General features: G+C 46.9%; 1 protein-coding gene across 3 annotated transcripts in view; it reads left to right on the top strand.

Moving 5' to 3' along the window:
- The window catches only part of LOC146810068 (uncharacterized), a 431,592-nt gene that overhangs the window by 109,971 nt on the left and 296,873 nt on the right, over positions 1 to 24,748 (top strand). For all 3 annotated transcript variants that reach the window (XM_085616978.1, XM_085616980.1, XM_085616979.1), the window contains one exon: positions 11,932 to 11,977. In XM_085616978.1, coding sequence (XP_085473104.1) covers positions 11,932 to 11,977 — 46 coding nt within the window. The remainder of the gene's footprint in view (positions 1 to 11,931; positions 11,978 to 24,748) is intronic.

Raw genomic sequence — 24,748 nt, 5'->3', positions numbered from 1 at the left:
GTGTGTGTGTGTGTGTGTGTGTGTCTGTGTGTGTGTGTCTGTGTGTCTGTGTGTCTGTGTGTCTGTGTGTCTGTGTGTGTGTGTGTGTGTGTGTGTGTGTGTGTCAGTGTGTGTGTCAGTGTGTGTGTCAGTGTGTGTGTCAGTGTGTGTGTCAGTGTGTCATGCCCCGCGGTCCTGCCCCTGAGATGTATATAAGGAGCGAAGGGCGTGCAAACGCTGCTTAGCGTTCTTGCACTTAGCCCCATTTCCGTCCCCTTGGTGTTTGCCTGACTTCCTGTTAGTTCGTATTTCCTGTTTCCGGTTGCAGCCAATCCGAAGTGAACGAGTGCTGGCGGACTCGTTGTTCCTTGTCTGTCGTGGCGTTGGCGTTACCGTGTTTACAGAAGCGGCACAGTAGACGCGCGATTCCATCTGGTTGGTGTTGCTTTACCCGATTGAAGTCCCGTTACCAAGTAAGGTCCAGGATCCCGTCTCAAGTCCTATGGTGTTACCGTGGGTCCCGTACCACACGCTGTTCTTCTGTGTGGACTCCTGTGTTGAACCCTGCATTAGTATTTTGTTGTTCAGTAACGGAGCCTGCAGTTAAGGCGCCTCTCGGTCATTGACAGGCCGGAGAGATACCTGTTTCTGTTATTGTTTATTCTTAAATATCACTCTTGCTTTGATATCAAAGATCTCCCATTGAATTAGAAAGGTATTCCCGATCTATATCCTGCACTACGTTCCCCTATACGTATGGTAGGTGGGGTTAACTAGCGTGGACCATCGCGCACCATTTAGGAGGCAGCAGTGCTTTACAGAAAACACGGTAATCTTTCTTTGCAACACTTGTCATAGAGATAGGGTGGGGTTTACTTATGATTATCCTTCATGAATTCCTGACCTATGAATATCTTTTCCCTTTAGCCCTTATGCAAACCACTCACCTTAGGAGATTATTAGAAGAAGACGTTATTTTGCCTCCCTCCCAGTTCGCTTGGATACTTACGGGGTGAGCCCGGCACATTCATTGGTTAAGCACCATCTCCGAGAGATTGCTTGTTATTAAACCTGTGTCTTGTCATAGGGATTTCTAGCACTGTGAGGCAAATAGAACCGTGCTGAGAGTTCCTCGAGAAGTGAAAGATAACCGTGGTAGGTTTCCCTATCTAGAGGGTCCATACAATTGAGGTCATTGGAAATTGATGCACATTAATTAAGACTTTGTTTTACAGCTGGGAGTTCCTGCCTTTTAACCCTGACGTGGTCCACCAACACAACCTGCCTTTCTCCCCGCCTACCCTTGTTTTGTTTCCCTGTTTTCCCCTAGCGTGCCCTCCGTTACTCTAGAGTCTGATAGAGTCGGAGAGCCGTGGGGGTTGACTGAGGACTTCTCTTCAGGATTCCTGACGCTCCTGTGGAACATACTCCGCGATCCTTACAGAACGCTAAGCCCTAAGCAGTGGGTTCTGCCCGAGCGTCATGGAACTAGGAGTAGTTACGCTTGCAGATGTTGCTGGTATGTTAGGCAACTTGCAGGCGGAAACTCATGCTTTGTCAGCCAGAATAGACACACTCCAGCAACGACATGAGTTGGCGGCTATGGGGGGGGGAGGTCTGACGCAGCACCCCCAGTGATACAGGTCACTACACCTACTTCCATCCCTTTAGCTCCCCCCCCGAGAGGTTTTCAGGAGATGCTTCTAGGTGTGCCGCCTTCCTTAGTCACTGTCAGCTGCATTTTTCTTGTAAAGCTACTTGCTTTCCAACAGATCAGGCCCGGGTTGCCTTTATGGTGTCCTACCTTAGCGGGTCGGCGGCAGACTGGGACATACCTTTGGTAGACCGTGACGACCCTCTATTGTACAATTACCCTGCTTTCAAGAGGGAGTTCCGTAAATTGTTTGACAGGCATATGTACACACACTCCGCTGATACGGAACTATTGGCCTTGAAACAGGGTAGCCAGGAATTGGTTTCATACATTACTTCATTCCAAAGATTGGTGGTGGAGTCCAATTGGCCGGAAGAAAAGCGTAGTATGTTGTTTTACAGGGGGTTGCGCGATGATTTAAAGGACGCCCTTTCACAGATAGTGGACCTACCCGCGGCTTGTACGGATCTTATAGATCTGATGGTTAAGATTGAACACCGTATCCAAGAAAGGAAGCAAGAGAAGGGTAAGGGTGAACCACGATACATACCTGCCAAGGAAAAGCAAGGAGAGTCCGTTAAGTCTTGAAGAGAGTGAGCCTATGCAGATAGGCATAGTGAGAGGGCCGTTAGCGCCGGAGGAGAGGCAACGAAGAAGAACAAATAGGCTCTGTCTATACTGCGGAAAGGGTGGTCATTTCCTACGGTCATGCCTGATTAAACCGGCTCCATCTAAGAGCTCGGGAAACTAGAAAGCCTGGGGTTCGTTGAGATGGGAATCCTGGGCAATTCCGGACTGACAGTCTCCTCCTCTGAACACGATCAAAAACCCACTAATCACCTCTATGTGTCAGCTTACCTCTCCGTGGAACAACTAGGTCTACATGTAGCTATCATGATTGATTCAGGTGCCTCTGGGAACTTTATGGATGCGGAATGGGCGAGAGACAATTTAATACCCTGTGCTAAGAAAGACGTGTCCAATAAGGTTATTACTATAGACGGCAGTTCCCTCATTTCAGGACCAGTAACCCACAGGACTGTTAGTCTCCATATGCAGATAGACCCTGACCATCAAGAAGATATCGAATTTGATTTAATCTGTTCACCACAGATACCAGTGCTCTGAGGCATCCCATGGTTGCAGACACATAACCCTATCATTGACTGGAAGAAAGCTACACTCACGTTTCGTCAGGTTACACACCATGACTCCAGGATAGCGGTCGCTCAATCGATACTCGAGGCAGACCAGAAGGACCCTGTACCTGAGTTACCTTCCTGTTACAGAGATTTGTACACGGTTTTCGATCCCAAAGAAGCGGAAGTCCTTCCCCCGCATAGGGTGTACGACTGTCGAATAGATCTAGAGACAGGAGCCAGAATCCCGTGCAGTAGGGTTTATGCCCTCACAGAAAAAGAAAACGTATACCTCGGGGAATATTTAGATACAATGTTAGAGAAAGGGTTCATGACTCCTTCCAGATCTCCTGCCTCTTCATCTTTGTTTTTCATTCCTAAGCGTGAAGGGGGTCTTCGATGTTGTATCGATTACAGGAGATTAAATAATGTCACTATTAAGAACCGTTATCCCTTGCCTCTGATAGCCTCTCTCCTTGACAGAGTACGCAATGCTAAGTTTTTTACCAAGCTAGACCTGCGTGGCGCCTACCATTTAGTGCGTGTCAAGGAGGGAGACGAGTGGAAGACAGCCTTCTACACTAAATACGGGTTATATGAGTATTTAGTGATGCCCTTTGGGCTTTGTAACGCCCCCGCCGCGTTTCAATTCTTCATAAACGAAGTACTCTGGGATATGCTTGATTTACATGTAATCGCCTATATTGACGATTTGTTGATCTACTCTCCATCCATGTCTGAACATGTAGGCCACGTACGAAAGGTGTTGGAGCGCTTACGCGATAACCACCTTTATTGCAAATTGGAAAAATGTACCTTCCATACACAAGAAGTGCCTTTTTTGGGTTTTATTGTTTCACCTCGCGGACTCAGTATGGATCCTGTCAAAGTCAAGGCCGTTCTCTCTTGGCCGGCACCTGGTACTGTCAAAGAACTACAGAGCTTTCTGGGTTTTGCCAATTTTTATAGGCGTTTTATCCAGAAATATTCCGAATTGGCGGATCCCATCACTGCCCTCTTGCGAAAGGGAGTTCCATATGTATGGTCGGAGGAAGCGGAAGCGTCATTTCAGCACTTGAAGGTGGCCTTCACGCGCATTCCCGTTTTAAGGCATCCGGATCCAGCCTTGCCCTTTGTGGTGGAGGTGGACGCCTCTCAAGTGGCAGTGGGAGGGGTTCTGAGTCAAACAGATCCAGAGGGCGGCGAGTGTCACCCAGTAGCTTATTTCTCCCACAAATTCACTCCTGCGGAATATAATTATGCGGTGGGAGACAAAGAACTCCTGGCGATAAAGAAGGCTTTTGAGGAGTGGAGGCAGTATCTCCTAGGCGCCCGTTATCCAGCTGTAGTATACACAGACCATCGCAACCTCCAATACCTTAAGTTGGCCAAAGCCCTGTCCATGAGACAACTCCGCTGGTCCCAATTCTTCTGCGACTATGAGTTCACTATACAGTACCGCCCAGGGAGAAGAAATGGTAAAGCAGATGCCCTATCCCGGCTGGGATTTAAGCAACCTGAAGAGACAGTAGACGCACCCCCCGTCATTCCCAGTGATTTCATCATAGGGGGGGGTACTCACGGAAGAAAGTTTTAGGGATCAGATCAGACGGGGTCAACTCTCAGCGAACATGCAAGAAATCGTAGGGTCCAATGAGTCGGTCACTAAAGATGGGTGTGTTTGCGTTCAAGGAGGAGTGGTGTTGCCCACTCCAGGCTTACAAGCCCAGGTATTGGACTGGTATCATTCGCACCCCATGTCAGGTCATCCGGGAATAAAAAAGTCTACCAAGGTCATACGTGAACGGTTTTGGTGGCCAACTATGCTGAAGGACATAGAGAAGCATGTGAGAACGTGTCTTGTATGTGCCCAAACCTAGGTGTCCCATCAGAACCCAGTGGGCCTGCTTCTACCACTCGCCTCTCCACCTGGCCCATGGCATACGGTGTCCCTAGATTTTATAGTGGAACTGCCGGTAACCAAACAAATGAATAATACCTTGCTTGTGGTGGTGGATCATTTCACGAAGACTGCTCATTTTGTCCCTTTGACTGGGTTGCCTGGGTTGCCCACAGCGTCAGAATTGGCCTCTATTTTTGCAACAGGTTGTCCGCCTCCATGGTTTCCCTTCTGTCTTGGTCTCAGATAGGGGGGCCCAATTTGTGTCTCGGTTTTGGAGGTATTTATGTGCCATGCTGCAGATCGATGTTCGACTATCCTCTAGTCATCATCCTCAGTCGGATGGCCAGACCGAGAGGGTTAATCAGTGCTTCGAGCAATATGTGAGGAATCAAGCCCTGCACTCCTTAGCAGAATGGGATGAGTGGGTGTGGGTGGCGGAAATCTCGTATAACAGCCCACATTCTTCCATCAGCCATACCCCTTTCTTTTGTTCTCACGGTTTCCACCCCAAGTTGTTACCTGAAGGGGTCCCTATTGACAGCCCGACTCCTGCTGCCAATGATTTGGTACTGAAGCTACAGGACATACACAAGAAAACATTGGAAGACCTAGACTTGGCCAAGGTGAGATACAAGGAGGGGGCAGATTTACTCAGGAGGTTGGAGCCTATTTATACTCCCGGGGATAAGGTGTGGCTTTCCACAAAACACATAGCGCTCAGTGGTCCTCGCAAGTTCAACCCCAAATACATCGGTCCTTACAAGGTGATTAGGGTGGTCAATCCGGTGGCTCTGAAGCTTGAATTACCCGCTTCCTTTAGGATCCATCCAGTATTCCACATATCGTTGGTAAAACCTGTTGAACCTGGCACTAAGATCCCTAAGAAACCTGCTCCTGTTGCCATCCAAGATGGTGACGAATATGAAGTCGAAGCCATAGTAGACTCTCGCACCGTTGGTAGATCTCTCCAATATCTTCTGCATTGGAAAGGGTATGGGGTGGAGGAACGCACCTGGGAGTCTGCTTGTGATGTGCATGCTCCCCAGTTAGTACAGCTTTTTCATCAAAGGCACCCAAATAAACCCAAGCCGAGGGGAGAGCATTGTGGGGGGAGTGTGCTGTCATGCCCCGCGGTCCTGCCCCTGAGATGTATATAAGGAGCGAAGGGCGTGCAAACGCTGCTTAGCGTTCTTGCACTTAGCCCCATTTCCGTCCCCTTGGTGTTTGCCTGACTTCCTGTTAGTTCGTATTTCCTGTTTCCGGTTGCAGCCAATCCGAAGTGAACGAGTGCTGGCGGACTCGTTGTTCCTTGTCTGGCGTGGCGTTGGCGTTACCGTGTTTACAGAAGCGGCACAGTAGACGCGCGATTCCATCTGGTTGGTGTTGCTTTACCCGATTGAAGTCCCGTTACCAAGTAAGGTCCAGGATCCCGTCTCAAGTCCTATGGTGTTACCGTGGGTCCCGTACCACACGCTGTTCTTCTGTGTGGACTCCTGTGTTGAACCCTGCATTGGTATTTTGTTGTTCAGTAACGGAGCCTGCAGTTAAGGCGCCTCTCGGTCATTGACAGGCCGGAGAGATACCTGTTTCTGTTATTGTTTATTCTTAAATATCACTCTTCCTTTGATATCAAAGATCTCCCATTGAATTAGAAAGGTATTCCCGATCTATATCCTGCACTACGTTCTCCTATACGTATGGTAGGTGGGGTTAACTAGCGTGGACCATCGCGCACCATTTAGGAGGCAGCAGTGCTTTACAGAAAACACCGTAATCTTTCTTTGCAACACTTGTCATAGAGATAGGGTGGGGTTTACTTATGATTATCCTTCATGAATTCCTGACCTATGAATATCTTTTCCCTTTAGCCCTTATGCAAACCACTCACCTTAGGAGATTATTAGAAGAAGACGTTATTTTGCCTCCCTCCCAGTTCGCTTGGATACTTGCGGGGTGAGCCCGGCACATTCATTGTTTAAGCCCCATCTCCGAGAGATTGCTTGTTATTAAACTTGTGTCTTGTCATAGGGATTTCTAGCATTGTGAGGCAAATAGAACCGTGCTGAGAGTTCCTCGAGAGGTGAAAGATAACCATGGTAGGTTTCCCTATCTAGAGGGTCCATACAATTGAGGTCATTGGAAATTGATGCACGTTAATTAAGACTTTGTTTTACAGCTGGGAGTTCCTGCCTTTTAACCCTGACGTGGTCCACCAACACAACCTGCCTTTCTCCCCGCCTACCCTTGTTTTGTTTCCCTGTTTTCCCCTAGTGTGCCCTCCGTTACTCTAGAGTCTGATAGAGTCGGAGAGCCGTGGGGGACGACTGAGGACTTCTCTCCAGGATTCCTGACGCTCCTGTGGAACATACTCAGCGATCCTTACAGTGTGTGTGTGTATGTGTGTTTTTATTTTTATATATATCACTACAACTCCTCCAACAAGCGAAGAAGCAGAGGCCACAGCGGGGAAATTGGTGGAAGCTCTTTATTTGATGAAAGGGCATAATGCATTTCGGCCGGAATACGGCATTACTCAGATGCCATCAGGTGTTTCTGGAGACTCATTCGCCTGTTTTTTAATCACCCTGCCACTGTCCCATTGGATGGAGATCGCCACACCCCCTCATTAGATGTCTGCTCACTGCTTGCTGTTCATGGGAACTACAAGCCCCAGAATCCATTGCCCAGGTAAGTGCTGCACGGGGTGTCCATGTGGATTAGCGATGTGAGGGGGAGAATAACGGAGTAAAAGAAAAAATATATATATATATTTAGCTGCTCTCAACCACCCTTGCCTATGTTAAAACACAGCCCTCAAGATGTGCAAATAGTGAGTGCAAACAATTTAACCACAGATAATTAAAATTTAATTTTAAAACAGATTAGAGATCCTGCGAAAACTATGTATGTACAAGCAGATTTTCTCAGCATGCCACGCAGACAACACAGAATGCATCTAGAGTTTGACTCCAGTGATGCAGAACAGGACTGCAAGTTACCTTTTCTTCTCCTGCTCTCCAGCATTGGATCTTTCATAGATTCACATGCTTGAATTATTTTTGTTGTCAGACTGGGATCCCTCAATAACAATGTTAAAACAGCAATGTGAGTCTTACTCTCAATAACACAGACATTTAATAGATTATCTGCAACTTATCCACATTATTAGAAATGATACACACTACAGCCAATCTGAGACCAGCACCTGTAGCTCGTCCCTTGTCAGAAGCTTCCAACTGCCAGATTTTCGACTGCATGTCAGTGTAGAACGCGGTGGAGAAGCTTTGTCAAGAACATTTTCAGCATTTTTTCATAAGCCTCCTTTTATCAACCTGGCTAAACTTGTTCAGAAGCAATCTCTATTCAGGACATGGAAGGAATGTAGAAAAACTATGGATGATCCACATTCAAAATGCCTGTACTGCCTTCATCCCAGCTGTAACTGAAAAAAATGTATTACGCTTTTCTGCAAAACCTTTAAAAGATGGAGAAAGGAGGTTATCCTTAGCCATTTTGGAAGAAAAAGTAGAAAATAACCTCCTTTTGATGTCAAGTTCAGGCTACGTTGGCTCCTACTGAGAAGGACTTAAAAGGGCTATGAAAACAACCTGTTTCTCACAGATCTTGATGTTCCACCCCTCACTTCGTTGTCTGCATTAAATCAATCGTTGTCTTTGCATGCATGTTCTGGTCAACAGTATTTTCTTTGTCATTTAGACCTAATTGGCTGTTCACATTATTACCATCTCTCTTGGACATCCGACCCAATTAAGATTGCTTCAAACATCTGTATTTTCTCATCAGTCAGTAAGGAATGTCCCACTATTCTTGTCAAGCATTTTACAATACTCCCAGAGACTATTCTTCCAATCAGAATTTCAGACTTGCCACTAAAGTCCCTTCCTAAGCACCCTTTTGCATCATTAAACCATACTGTTCTACAGAGCACACACCTGTAGGCATATCACATGTCATATACTCCCAGAAAGTCCATTTCATTTCACTAAAATCATATGTCATTCTATATTAGTAATTCCCACAGAAGCCCGTCCAGCACAGATAGTTCATCCAAAAACTTACCCGATTGGCATTGACTTGATTTATAAATTTCTCCTTCAGCCAGTGCCATACTGTCCCTATGATCATACTTCTGACTTTCCTCTAATCTATAATATGACATTGGAAGCAGGCGATCTTTGTAAATGGAGGGGCATATTACCTGTCCCAAATTCATGTAGGCAATCCTGACTCCTCCTAGGAGGATTTATTTCTTTCCCTGAAAAAAGTTGGAGAAATGCAGTCCTAGTGCATTCGAAAACCTAATTTTCACATAAATGTGTTTTAAAGCCCTTAGGCTCTGACATGGCACACAATTAAAAAAAAATCAATCATTTTATTTGTGTGCTAAGCCATTGAAACCTGATGCTTCCCGGGAGTTAGCTCCATTTATTTAAAGAAATTTGCAGAGGATATAATGTCCGTGATTACCTATACTCTATTTAAGCCAAACATTTTGTCATGGGTGCTCCCCATATGCCATGGTTGTCCCCTTGGGCCAAGAATTGCTCTCAATATGCCAGTGCTAGAATTTTGTCATCAGTGCCATCCGTATCCGTATATTTATTTGTGCTAAATTACCTCTAGTATAAGAGGCCAGTATTGTGTGGTGGTTGCCTACCCCTATCCCCAAATATGCCATGTTCACCTTTCTAATGCCAAAAAGTATCTACAGAATGCCAACACCTGCATTTTGCACAGGTGTCCCATATTGTAAGAATTTCCTCCAATGTCCCAGCAGCAGCTTTTTACCATAGGTGCCCCTTGTGCCAATAATACCCTGTAGTGTGCCTGCATTATGCATGGATGCCCTGTATTGCCAAGAAGTACCTCCAGTATGCCAACATTTTGCCATGGTTGGCTCCATGAGCCAAGAACAACTTCCAGCATGCTATGGTGAGTGGCAGAATCCCAAGCATAACACAAACGCACATTTCTCACTCTCTCTCACCTAGTCACTCATTGCCATTTATTCTCAGTCACTGACCGGTACTAACTCATTCTCAATCATATACAATTATGCCACTCACTCTCTGTTCTTTCCACACACTCCCCAGGTCGCTAATTCATTCACACACACACACACACAGATGCACTCTTACATACCCACACCCACCTGCTGGAGAGATCTTCATACACCATCAGAGCACAAGCATAGCTCCTTCCCACCTGAACACTTATGCAAGAACCCGAAAGCTCAAGCCTGCAGAATGCATACACCAACTTGACGTTCCACCTAGGTTCAAGATTTCAGCAGCCTGCTTTGCCTCTTACTGTTTTTTTTTGCTAACCCTCTCCCAACTCCCTTCCAGGGTTGAGTGAGTTCAGTCCGGTTCTTGACACCATACCACCCTGTCACGAGACTAGAGAGGGCGAGACTTGTGACAGGGTCTCCTGAGAAGGACATTGTAATGATCTGCCAGAAATTCTGAAATCATGGTCAGGCAGGGTCTCACTAGTTTAGTGCACCAGGACAGTGGGACTCTATTGCTGCTGATTTTCTTGCTGTGTCTGTATGTGCTGTATTTTGTACTTTAGTGTAGCAAGGAAGACGCTCTTAACACCTGCCTCGAAGCCAGCTGCAGCAAAGAACTCTTCTGCATCGTCAAGGAGTTCTCCAAACCCACAGCTACAGAGAACACCACCCCCTGCCACGATCTCTGCGACTCCCTCGCAGAGTTTTTTCACAACAGAATCACTACTGTCCACGAACATTTCGACCTCCAACTGCCCCTAGACAGCATCAACAACCTCTCCACCAACAAACACCACTTCACAGCAACTATCACTACATGGGACACCCTCGCAAAACACAGAGCACCTCCAACATCATGAGCTCCATACACTCGGGAGCACCCAGAGACCCTTGCCCCACCATATGTTCAACAAAGGGATCAGCTCCAGCAGCCAGGAGCTCACCACCATCCTCAACACCTCCAAAGCCTCGGATACTTCATAGCAGGCTGGAATCACGCAAGGTCAAACCCCTCTGGGGGGAAGAAAACTTTGCAGAGTCTGAAAACCTCGAACTAACGACCAATCTCCCTAACCCCCTTTCCAGTCAAAGTCCTGGAAAAAGCAGTAAACATCCGATTTACCAACCATCTGGAAACCGACAAACTCCTGGACCCCTCTCATTCATGGTTCCGTGCTAACCACAGCACAGACACAGCCCTCATGGCAAACACTGTTTACATAAGAGCGCTCATGGACAAGGGAGAGACTGCTTCCCTTATCCTCAACGACCTCTCTGCATCATTCGACACTGTGACTCACTACACCCTTCTACACATCTCCCACCATACTCCTCGACATCATCTGCAGCGTCCCTCAAGGGTCATCCCGAAGCCCCATTCTCTTCCACACCTGTATGGCCCCGCTAGCTGCCCTGGTCAGATCTCGCAACATGAACATCATATCCTACGATGATGACACTCAACTCATCCTGTTCCTCTCCTCAGACCCCTCCAGCACCAAAGCTAACTTTCACAGTTAGATGCAGAGCAAGTGCCTCAAGCTTAACACTGACAAAACCGAGGCACCACCTTCCCCTGGAATGACACCTAGTAACCAGCTGAACCTCACCTCCAACCCACAGAACATGCTAAAAACCTAGGCGTCCTACTCGACTACAAGCTCACAATGAGAAAAACAGGTGAATGCCGTCTCTTGGAAATGCCTTGGCATCCTCTGCATACGGAAGAAAATGATCAAATGGCTCCCACCGACACTAGAAACACCGCACTGGCCCAACCTACCTCGACCACAGAGTAAACTTCCATCAACCCACCATACTATTACTCTCCGCCGCTCTAATTTGCACACACACTGCGCATCCGCGGTACCTTCTCCCATTTGGCTGCTAAACACTGGAACAACCTCCCCTCCACCTCCGAACAGCCACAACCCATAAGAAGTTCAGGAAGAAACAGCCCAGAGCTGCTTCACTAAGCCCCCCCACCCCCCTGTCTAGGGCCACAGCGTCTTGAGACCTTCACGGGTGAGTAGCGCGCCTTACAACCCCCTGATAGATTGATTCTTACTCTCCAGTGAAGGCTTGTACTTATACCTATATTGTACCTGTTCTGTGAATAAGTATTTAATATTGTGTAATTATGCACTTTAAAGAAGCAATTATCTCATAAAATTAATAAGAATCCCATTTTTATAGAGTTTTCTCACTCTTCTGTTTTTTGCAGTGGTACGACCTGCATGGATCTGTTTTGGGCAATGAAGACCTCCGTGGTAAGTGGCTTTTCTACAGTTCTAGGTGAAAATGTAGCTACTTGATTCCTTGTGTTAATGTCTCTTTGTGGTAGAACCGTTTCCCGTTTGGGAAAAATTCTCTTGACTGAAGTTGGCAAGCTTTGCTCATGACTGTCATTGGTATGACCAGAGAGTTATAATCTGCATTGTATGATCGTCAGTGATTGTCATAAACACTAGAATAATTCTGCGTTACCTGCTTGGACCCTGGAGCACTTGTCATAGATTAATGTTCATTTAAAATTCACACTGTGTGTCAGTGATCTGTTATGATAAGCCACACCATGTTATAGCCCTATCAAAGGCTCAATTTAATTTTTCTCAGAGAATATGATGACTCCCAACAGTTTCAAGCCTGCATTGTAGCATTTAAGGTGCAGGAAGATGTCCTTTACACTCTAGGAAGGAACTAGGCAGGGTTGTCCTCTTTCTCCCTCCCTGTTTCTCCCAGCCCTTGAGACATTAATTCAGGATATTAAGTGTACTAACAAAATAAAAGGAGTACATTTTAAGGACTCTCGGGTGAAATTGGCCGCCTATGTGGATGATATTCTCATTGTCATGGAGGATCCAAGCTCTTCTGTTAAGGCCCTGATGCGATCCATAGAAGTTTATTCATCCCACTCGGGTTATAAGTTAAACAGAGACAAATCTGAAGTTAAGCCCTTGAACATTCACTGTACCAGGGAGATACTGGGAGACTCTGGCCTTGCGTGGCAGCCGGGATTTATCAAATATCTAGAGATAGAATTCGGCAGCACTATCTTGCTCTCTTCAACAGAATTAATCCATCACCCTGGGGAAAATTAAAGATCTCCTAGACGCATGGTCCCCAAGATATTTAATCACATGGTGGGGCAGAATCGAAACCATCAAGATGATGATTATGCCCTTAGTGAATTACCTAATCACAATGCTCCCTCTCTTATTGACTGAGGATTTCCACCGTAAGTTAGACATCCTCATATCCAAATTTCTATGGCAAGAGAAAAAGCAGACTTTACCAAACAGCGTTCTTGGCTAAACAGGGTTTGTACTGGCTTGTACCACCTGCGGAGTATACACCATTCTGATGGATACATCTGCCAGTGGATTCCTCACCTTGTGAATATCCCCTACGCCAGCAACATTCGGAAACTTTTGTAGCAGTCCACGCCGATGAGGTCGAAGACGACATCACAGAGACACGGCTCCGCTCGCGACTCCGCGTGATGACGTCAGTTCCCTTTTTTCCGCGCCGTCGACGCCAACGGATTTCGGGAATCTCTATCTGTAGCTATACTGTTACTTTGTTTTTCTACTGCTTCTCTTTGCCTTCGTCTGTAGTAATGTCGACGAAGAAGTCAGGATTCAAACCCTGTTGTGAATGTGGGAAGCATATGTCCATTACCGATCCACATGACGACTGCGTATGGTGCCTGTCATCTGACCAAGGCTCTCAAGGAGAGGAAAGCAAAACTGTTCATCGCGAGGATGAAGAAAGAGAAAAGAGGCAGGAGAAAATCGAGGACGAGGTCAAGATCGAGGTCGAGATAGAGGTCGGCGTCAAAGTCGACTTCGGGGCATGCTTCCAAGTCCAGGAAGCATAAGAAGAAGAGGAGGCATTCCTCTCGGCGTCATTCGGATAAGAATGCGGCTCCGAGATCGACGTCGCCCTTCCGACGCCGTAAGGACTTTGTGTCTCTCTCACCCGTTCCGGATTCACTTGTTGGCCTGTCTTCACCTGTGGCTTCACCGGAACATTCTCCGACGCCGGCTCCATCTCTGACGCCGGCTCCGGCTTCGTCCCCGGCTCCGATTGAGGAGCTTCCAGTTCCGGGTGAGCCTTCGGCCCCGCAGATTTCACCGTCTGCGCCGGTTGGCCCGAGTCCGGTGATGCCTGAACAGTATCCTGCGTTCCCAGGACCAGGTCAGGACCCCACGCATTATCTTAATGCGATGTATGGAGTCTTCTCCAGAGCCATATACCCCTCTGGTGCACCTATGGGTCCTATGGCGTTTAGTTTGGGAGTTCCTCAAGCCTGTCCTCAGGCTCCCTTCATGCCATTTTTTCCGGCAACGCCGTTTTGGCATCTACCGGCGCCGAAGGCTTTGACGCCGCTCCCTTCTTCACCGGCACCGACTCGACCTCGCTCGATGCTGGCTGCTCCTGTGGATCCACGTTCGACGCTGGCACTGGCGCCGTCTGATTCGATCACGGCGCCGCCGACGCTGGTTGTGAGAATTAGATCTAGGAGGGAGACTCCGAGGATACTGGATGAGCGAAGTTACCTTATGGAGGAGGTAGAAGAAGGCAAACTCATGGTTCGGACAATGTTTTTGAGGAGTTGAAGGAGGCTAGTGGCCTGGACTTGTCACCCGAATGGGAGATTACTCCTCCTTCTGATTTCCCTTTGAAGGATGTGGCGTCATACCATGCCGTTATAAGAAAAGCGGCTGAACTTTTAGATCTGCAGCTGCCGTCTGCTGAGTTCAAGCCGAACATTTTGACGTAAGTTCTGCACTCTCCTGCTGCTGTTTCTGAACCTCTGCTTCCTTTTAACGCTGCCATCTTAGAGCCAGTGATGGAGGTGTGGCGTAGGCCCTTTTCTGCTCCGGCAGTTTCAAAAGTCGTCGCCAGGAGGTATCGGACAGCTCCGGGAGACCCAGAATTTTTAACATCTCACCCGTCTCCTGAGAGTCTGGTTGCTCAGGCTGCATGATAGGGAAGCAAAAAAGCTGGATCAATCGGCCAAGAAGGTCTTTTCTTCGGCCAGCATGGCTCTTAAATCAACGAATGCTACCTGTCTCTTGGGACGTTATGTACATGCTCTCATGGACTCAGCTAAACAACTAGCCCCGAAGCTATCAGAGGAGGATAGGATTGGTTTTAATGAGATCCTTCCGGATGCCCAGGCGGCGGCGCGTCAGGTGATCCAGAGTGGGTTGGACACTGCTGACTCTGTGGCAAGAGTCATGGGATCATCTGTTGCCACTAGGAGAGGTGCGTGGCTGAAATCATCGGAATTTTCCTCTGATGACCAGTCAAGGCTCTTGGACTTGCCTTTTGAAGGCTCTGGTCTTTTTGGCAAGAAAGCGGATGCTGCGCTGGAAAGGTTTAAGGAGAGTAAGGCCACGGCTAAATCTTTGGGCCTTCAAACTCCGCCAAGAGGCTCTTTCAAGAGGTACAGGGGCTTCGGAAGGTCTACCTTTCGTTCATAGGGACAGCAACAGCGGCAACAGCAGCAGCAGCAGCAGCAGCAGCAGAGCACTCTGTATAAGGGGTACAGAGGCAGAATCAGGGGTCGCACTCGTGGCCGGCAGCTCTCTTCCTCCTCCTCTTCCTCAGCCCCTCCCACCACCGCAAAGCAGCCCTAGATCCACCATTTTGGATCATGTTGGTCCTGTGGGGGCCCGGCTTACCCATTTTCTACAAGATTGGGAATCGGTTACTACAGACCTTTGGGTTCTAGATCTTGTAGAAAATGGGTATGCCCTTCCCTTTCGGGAATTCCCTCCAAATTACCCTCCTTGACAAGGGGTTTGCTCCGAGAACCACCGTCTTCTCCTACAGGAGGAAGTCCAAAAGTTAATAGAGAAAGGTGCGATAGAGGTGGTTCCGGAGCAGGAGTGGGGTCAGGGATGCTACTCCCGGTATTTTCTGATTCTGAAAAAGGACTGCAGATTGCGTCCGATATTGGAACTCAGGATCTTGAATCTTTATCTGAAGCAAGAGTAGTTCAAGATGCTCACCCTTGCGCAGGTTCTTCAAGCGCTGAATCAGGAGGACTGGATGGTGTTGATCGACTTGCAGGATGCGTATTTTCACATGCCCATCCTGAAGTCGCACAGGAAGTATCTCTGCTTTACGGTAGGGTCGCAACATTATCAGTTTGCTGTCCTTCCGTTTGGTCTTACTACTGCACCTAGAGTCTTCACAAAGGTGATGGCAGTGGTGGCAGCCCATCTCAGGTCGGGGATTTCAGTCTTCCCCTCTCTGGACGACTGGCTGATCAAAGCGGAGTCGCCAGAGAAGGTGCTTCATCATCTGCAGGATACAACTCAGCTGTTGTACAAATTGGGTTCCCTCTCAGCGCAACCTGTTCATAGGTGCGGTTTTGGACACTACTGTGTGTCGGGCATTCCCACCTCCACAGAGGATTCTCAACATACAGGAATTGATTACTTTATTTTACAATGGAGCGGTCGTTCCAGTCCTGAAGGTCCTTCGCCTGCTCGGTCTGTTTGCTTCCTGCATTCTGTTGGTCAACCATGCACGCTGGCACATGAGGGCGCTCCAGTGGTGCCTCCGCAGGCAGTGGTATCAGCACAAAGGATATCTCAGGGAGTCTGTGAGGATCTCCAGAGAAGCTGCGGCGTATCTGTCTTGGTGGAGCGTGGAGGGCAATCTGTCTCAAGGAAAGCCCTTCCATCTACCTCCGTCGGTGGCCACAGTAATAACGGATGCATCCACTTTAGGGTGGGGTGCTCATCTGGGGGATCTGGAAATCAAGGGTCTTTGGTCTCCAGAAGAAAGGTTGCTTCACATCAACCTTCTGGATTTGCGGGCGATACGTTTGGCGCTCAAGGCCTTCCTTCCCTTCGCAGTCAGTCGGTTCAAGTCCTGACGGACAACACTACCGCGATGTGGTATGTCGACAAGCAGGGAGGAGTGGGGTCGCATTGTCTCTGCAGAGAGGCTCTGCGTCTCTGGTCCTGGGCAAAAAGATTTGTCTGATGGCACATCATCTGGCCGGAGTTCTGAACGTACGTGCAGACCATCTCAGTCGGCAGTTCTTCACTGACCACGAGTGGAGGCTTCATCTGGAGGTGGTTCGTCACGTCTTTCGGATGTGGGGAACTCCTCGGGTGGATCTGTTTGCCACTCACGAGAACGCTCACTGCCCGTCATTCTGCAGTCTCCCGTATCCGATGCAGGGAGCTTTGGGGGACTAGTTTCAGTTGAGATGGGACTCAAATCTACTTTACGCGTTTCCTCCCATACCCTTGATTCCTCGGGTTCTGAGGAAGATTCGCCAAGACGCCCCGGATTGGCCAAGAAGGGTGTGGTATACAGATCTTCTCCACCTCTCCTCGTGCCCTCCGCTCCGTCTCCCGCTCAGGGCAGACCTCCTCTTGCAGTCGCAGGGGCAGGTTCTACACCTACACCTCCAGAGCTTACACCTTCATGCCTGGAGATTGAACGGGGCAACCTGAATTCTTTCTCTCTCCCGCCAGATGTGGTAGATGTAATTTTGTCTGCCAGAAGTCATTCCACTAAATCTATCTATTCCTATAGGTGGTCTAAATTTGTTCTCTGGTGTGGAGAGAAGTCAATTGATCCTTTGAGGGCTTGTTTATCTGACATTCTGCAGTTTGCCCTTTCTCTTGCTCAGCAAGGCTTTGCTGTGGCCACTTAAAGGGATATTTATCGGCTTTGTCGGCTTTCCTTTGTTTGCCGGATCAGCCGTCTTTGTTCAAATCACCTATTGTTTTACGATTTCCCTTCGAGCCCTTGCACAAGTGTCCCTTGAGAATGTTGTCTTTCAAGACGGTTTTTCTCATTGCGATCACCTCGGCAAGGAGGGTAAGTCAGCTTCAAGCTCTGAGTTCAAAACTCCCGTTCTTGACCATTCATGCTGAAAAATTGGTACTCGGGACCAGGGCTGCTTTTCTGCCAAAGGTGGTAACTCCTTTCCATTTGGGGCAGTCCATTACCCTTCCTACCTTCTATCCTCCCCTCTCACCCTTCCAAGGAGGAGGAGAGACTTCACCGCTTGGACCCTAAGAGGGCGGTGAGCTTCTACCTTGACAGGACAAAAGACTTTCGAGTTGACGACCAGCTCTTCGAGGGCTTTGTTGGCTGCAGGAAAGGCAGAGCAGTGCACAAGCGCACCCTTTCCAGATGGATCGTCTTGTGCATCAAGATATGCTACTCTTTGGCTGGTAAGGAAACTCCAGAGGGTTTAAGGCCTCATTCCACTAGAGCTAAGTCTTCCACGTCTGCTTTGTCTAGAGGTGTTCCTGTGGAGGACATTTGTAGGGCGGCAACTTGGGCCTCCCTTCACACTTTCGCAAAGCATTACTGCTTAAACACCGAGGTGAGGAGGGACGGACACTTTGCTTGTTCCGTCCTTCAGGACTTTCTGGTATAGAAGGGACATCCTCCTCCAGGAGTGGGACTGCTGTGGGAATCTTTTCACAAGGTGAGGAATCCATTGGCAGATGTATCCATCAGAAGAACAAGTTACTTACCTTCGGTAACGCTTTTTCTGGTGGATACAGTATCTGCCTGTGGATTCCTCACTGACCCACCCGCCTCCCCGTTGTCCACCCTTGTATACCTACAATTTTAATAGTGATGTTTCAAAATGTATTTTTTCTGTCAAAGGCATTGTGTTATTTCTTTTGCCTTTCTATTTATTTTCCACACTGTGTGTGTTGATTTGTATATTATGTACTGTGTATATATTGTTGTCAGTCCGTCCGTGTGCCTCGAAGGCACGGAAAAAAGGGCGGAACTGATGTCATCACGCCGACGAGGTCTTCTTATGGAGGCGGTGACGTCAGCGGAGTCGCGAGCGGAGCCGTGTCTCTGTGACGTTGTCTTTGACCTCATCGGCGTGGACTGCTACAAAAGTTTCCGAATGTTGCTGGCGCAGGGGATATTCACAAGGTGAGGAATCCACAGGCAGATACTGTATCCACCAGAAAAAGCGTTACCGAAGGTAAGTAACTTGTTCGTCTGGCTAGAAATTGAAACTCCTTGCTTAATAAAATGCCCCAGCAGCCCTTCTTACCTCCAACTTCTCGAATGTCAACTGTTCAAAATCCATATTTATGAACAAACAATCTGCCCTACTGAAATTTGGATAAAAAATTATACATCAGCATAAAACGATCTAATCTTGAGTCATTATGGGACAACCATAATATTTTATATAAAGGGAGTATTTTACATAATGAGGCCTGGATTGCTAGAGGTAGCTTCCTTCCACACCAACTATTTGACTCAGCATACCCCTTTACATTCAAAGACCTACAGTCTAAATATAATCTGGACTCCCTGGAGTTTTACAACTTTTTAAAAGTAAAGGCAGCACTAACGAAAGATAACTTACTGCCCTCACCCCCTTCCCTCCCACAGTACGTAGAGAAGATAAATAAGTTGGGTCACCAGGTTTCTTGGGTCTACAGGCTCCTCCGCCCAAAACAATCTGCTCTTAATAAGAAGCTTATCTCATTTTGGGACTTGCTCTCCTCTTCCCTCATATCCGAAGCTGATTGGACCAAAACATGGAGTTCTGTCTCCAAGAATAAAGTTTCACCAGCCCGTTCACAATAAGGCTTATTGAACACCAGCCTGCTACACTTACACAAGATTCGTGAGGACCCTAGCTGCTGGAATTGTATGGAAGAGAGAGGGGAACTTGCACATCTGATACTGTTCTGCAAATGTGTGGAACCTTTTGGGACCGGGTATTCATTTGGCGTCCTCGAGGTAGATTCCTTGAACAATAAGGACTGTGCCCTTTTGGACCTGCTCCTGACAGCAGCGGTTAAGGTCATCTTGAATAATTGGAAGGACACACAAAAAGCGTCTTAACTGCTGGATAAACTGGGTCTCCAATCTTAGGGGTGCTGACAACATTGCTCTCCAAAGTTCACCATGAAACCCCCCCCCCCCCCCCCATCAGACATATGTGGGACAGCCTTGATCTATATTTCAAATCACATAAACTGCCATGAACAACGGATCTAAGCGTAGGGGGTAGGCCCACCGCCTGTCCACATCATGGTAATATCTGTTCAGCCAAATAATCCCCTAAGGGGACGAACCTGAACAGTGCTGTTGTATAATATTAGTAGATGCATACCATCAATGTATAATCTGTATTATGGTATTTTTTCTTTTCTATATTTTCTGTATTTAAAGTTTATTATATCATGTGATTAGCATTAAGGTGGCCCTTACAGCTCTTTATGTATCCTCTCAAAGGGTGTCTCATAGGTTTAGGAACATACTATGCCATGACGCCACCTTAACCTCGCGTATCATTGTATAATGTCCGTTTATTGATTTCATGTGAGTAATTTTTTGTGCTTGATTTTAGTATATGTATCATTGTTGATGAAAACAACCAATAAAAAAATGTTTGAACACCAAAGTGCAGGAAGGTGAAAATGTATGAAGGAAAGGAAAATACAGCCTGATAGGCAGGCTTTAGATAAGAAAAGTGGCCTGTCTTAGAGTCCAGGAGGTTCCACTACCCCTAGTGCACTCTACTGGCAGTCTCTATAGAGAGAGTTCTTTTTATCAGCTCACATGAGCAAGACCTACAGAGCATCTGGGAGGTTTCACAACTCTATTTCTGATTAAAACTTATAACAAAAATCAGAATTTTACAGCTTTACTCAATGTTTTTAACTCTTTAAACTCATTTCTGTTGAGTAAAACCCTTTTTTCTGATTCCTGAGAGAATGTATCCACAAAAATGCCTTCTCTCTTTAAAAAAGAGCCCATCATGTAAGAGAAAAGGCTGTTTCTGATCCCCTACAAGGCCTCTACTATGTGCTTACCAAGCTCTCTCTTGGTGACGGACTGATATCTGTAAAAAAAAATGTCCGAAAGGACCTTAAGGGGGCCGAGAAGGTAACCAATTGAGGGGGCTCATGATATGAGTGGGAATAAGAAAAAGAGAAGGCTAGAGATCTTCTCATGCCCCCTCAGAGAAGCAACCTATTTCTGACAAATAATCCAGCAAAGGGTCATCTAGAGAAATGAGATTGTCTTTGGAACATCAGCGACATCACTCACGCCCTTCTACCTCAACTTCAATAATGTGTACGCCGTCAGCTCCTACTTGTTCCCTGTCACATGAGGGCTTGATGCTTATTGAAGGATATCATGAACATAGCTCTTAATTGAAGACTACACATCATTCGACTTTCAAACATTCAATTCAATTTACAATATTGAATCGCGCTGAAGTCCTGCTCGCGCCTTGAACCTATTTGTAACGATTGCTCTTGTCCCACTTTTGTATCCTACCTAGCCTAACTATGAAGCGCTCTGATACCCACCTGGGCCATGTTTGCGCTGTACAAAACTTTATAAATAAAATAAATACAAATATTCATCACATTGATGGCAGAATCCAAAACACTGTTCCTTTACATGATTCCATGTGTGACGTTAAAAACTGATCCTCGCTAAATGTTAATTCACTTGCCATTGAACAAAAGACCTCATGTGATGTCTTTGTCTCCATTGACTTTCAAGAGGTTACGTTTGACTCAAACTCCTTCAAAATTAGTAGTGTTGACTTGTGCCCCATCATTGTCAGTTGTGTCTTTGGCATCTTCATAATTGCCTCTGCATTCTCTGATTCTAATGACACTAGAACAACTGGGGATAGCTACATCTAGATTTTCCACTTCTTCAACCACAACTCCAAAGAAGAGAGCTTATGTATGCCTCCTCTCACTACATTACAACACAGCCCGGATCCTCATCCACTGCCATTTAGCCAATAAAACCAACTATGCCTTTTGAGGATAAGCTTTAGGAACCTTTACAACCCCTGCAGCTATGTCCTAGAACTGTGTTGACTTATTTCTATGTCTCCACTAAGGAAAATCAAACCTTTTCGTGGATCACTAGTTTCCTCTCATCGAACCCCCGAAAAAGACAGTTCAGATCTCCGTCAAGATCACCTTCTCAGTCTCAGATGGCACTACTTCCTTCATACCAGCTTCACTATCTCCATCTCGCACCTCTTCAATTTGGTGACGTTTCTACCATTCACAAGGGTTTAGCCAGGGAAACATTCACTACAATCAACAATGTTGATGTTTCTGGAAACGCTGCAAACAAGAGTGGCTCCTCAGCCTCTTTTTTTCTTAAGTTCCTGGTTTGTTAGGAGTAAGAAATCTGTCTTCTGCAGTATCAAACAGTCAAAGCAGCCATGCCAAACTTGCTTAAAATACGAGGCCCCACATCACGATCTTGACTTAGAACTTAAACCAGACTGTTATAGTGACTTCTGTAAGAAAGAAACCTGGAATAACCGCTCCACCAGAGCACTAAAGCAAACACATAGACCTAGGATGGAAGATGTGTGGCACAACTGCCACACATCTAATAAAATGCTAGCACTCAGTCGCTATCAAAGAAAGGGATATAGAATATCTACCAAAACACTGGCAAGACTTTGAGATACTACAGGACAAATAGATGGAGTTAGCATCTACTGTATATTGCCATTGCCATGGCCATGGCATATCCATTCTTAAATCATCATAGCTCCAAATCCTAACTCTGATACCAGAGGCACAAACCCAAATAAATGAATCTTGTCTTTTCAGAGTCCGCTCGAGGAGGATTTACTGAAAATGAAAAATGCGTCCGAGACCCTGAAGTCAGTCGGTCTTGAGGAAAATGTTTTTCAGGCAGCAGTGCAGGGCTAGAGATTGCGGATTTAGCCTACCCAATGTTTAAACAACTTGCTGGCCCTTTCATCTACAATACTTTCAGCATTCGAAGGTACTCTTATCTGAGAAACTTCAAAACCAAAAAACAACCTAAATGAAACCTCCTTCCTCTAGAGGCAGACACTCCTCTGGCACATGCCCGTGACTTGTCAACATCTTCCACCCGGTTTCAATGTCCAGTGGGGGAGCGGTATCCTTTCATCTGGCAGAATGGAGAACAATTACAAGAGACAAGTGGGTGCGAAATTTTGTAGCTTGTGGATAATTGTATCTTATAGAGACATCTAGCCGCAGATTCCTTAACTTGTGAATTCTCCCCAGGTGCCAGTCTGGATCCAGAATTTTTTCAGCAGTTCCTCTGCGCGCCAGGGCAAGGTGTCATACGGCTCTGCGATGACGTCTGTGGAGCCATATAAGTCCCCTCCGGTGCACGGACGTCAGTTCTTCTTTTCCGCTCTGTAACGTGGATCCTGAGAAGCGGTTTCTCAGGTTGTTTTTCTTGACCTACTTCGACACCTGATGTCAGTGGAACAGTATGCCTTTGTCAAATGTTGACAGGTTTCAAACCTTGTGGGTCTTTTTTTTTCTCTTTTTTTTTTCCATTTTCCTTAAGAACAATACAAAGCATATAAGCACATTCTCAACAACAAATTTGTTAACTTGCTGCAGGAGCATATTAGCGTACCCTCGTGTGTGGTTCAACGCAGTCGTTACATTTCATTCGCAGTCCGTTCATACACCTATTACTGTACCCAGTATTTACAGTAGTAACATTGCAGAGAGTGAAAGTGGAACAATTAACTACTATTCGGAGCGCCATGGGACCGGTATGTCTGAAGGCCATATGTGAATGGGATGAATGAGAACATGGACTTTTTTTTTTTTTTTATAGGGGAGGAGTTCTAGGCAGAATATGTGTTGTGTACTCCATCATTGATCCTTGTGACTCCCTTGAGACAAAGTGTGCAAGACATCAGATGTGGCATTATCAGCCGGGTCCATTCCGGGATGTGTGAGGGTAATTTGTGAGGGGGGGGCCCAGATATCTCTGGGTCGTGAGGTGCTGGGGATTAGCTCTGCATAATGGGATAGTTACTCCTGGCAATATGTTAGGTCCTTTAACCAATATTTGAACTTAGGTGCCCCAGCGGCATGCAACACGTCTTTTGGCCATTAAGAGTCCTAGGGAGACGTATTTACGGTGTGGTTTAGGAATGTGTTTGGTGTACCCCAGCAAATCAAGTAAAGGGGTTTTCTCAATAAGTCAGTGTTGTCGTCATATGTCCGATGGATTCCAGGACCGGTCCCCAATAGTCATGTACACCAGGGCATTCCCAGGCCAGATATAGGAAATCCGCACTCGAGGACCCACAGCAATCTGTTTCCCTAAGTTTATATCTACACATCTTAGCGGGGGTGTAGTACAGGCGGTGGAGGAATTTGAAGTGTGTGATGCGAAGCCTACTGCTGACAGAGATCCGCTCCGTCTGCATGCAGCAAAATGACCATTGGTCGTCTGACAAAGCATAGCCGAGTTCTGAATCCCAGTACACGCGTGCAGGGTATGGGGACGTCTTGCGCTGATTGTGCGTGGTGTGATATATCATGGAAACTAGTTGCTATGGGGAGGTCGTGCTTAGCATCAAATGGAGAGGGGTGAGACAGGGGGGTTCCTGTGGGAACTCCGGGGTGTTGGATCGTATGCCCTGTAGGAGGTGCACATAGAGAAAAATATCCAGGGGGGTTGGCTGTTGCTCTTGAAAAATAAGGTCAGAGTTTCGGAATTTACCCCCCGCCTAGTACAGGTCTCCCCTTGTAATGATGCGAGTGCGTTCTTTGAGTCGCCGGATAGCAGTCTCTTAAAACAGTGGCATATTGGGGAGGTATGCAAGGGAGAGTGCTGGGGAATATTACATGGGGCTGTGCATAATACCATTTATACGATTCCAGGCCGTTATCGTGCACGTGAGTGTAGTGGGTTCTTTGTCTCGCGAGTGCACCTCAGTGTAAAGTGCTCCTTCAATGGGTATGGGGTCGGCTAACCAATGTTCTGCCGCTACTTGTGGCATGTACTGGGGGGGGGGGGGGGGGGGGTGTATATCCAATAATAAGCATAGTGAGCTTGCGCACTGAGATAATATAATTCAAAATCAGGAATGTCAAAGCGCCCCTGCATATGGTCTGGTAAGGATATTCCAGTTCAGTCTCGGCTGTTTGCCTCCCCACACCAATCGGATCATTTCAGTTTGCAACCTTTTAAAAAAAAAAACATCTCCC

Source organism: Triturus cristatus, chromosome 7 (assembly GCF_964204655.1).
Source record: "Triturus cristatus chromosome 7, aTriCri1.1, whole genome shotgun sequence".
Classification (NCBI taxonomy): domain Eukaryota; kingdom Metazoa; phylum Chordata; class Amphibia; order Caudata; family Salamandridae; genus Triturus; species Triturus cristatus.
This window is presented reverse-complemented; position numbering and strand designations above follow the sequence as displayed.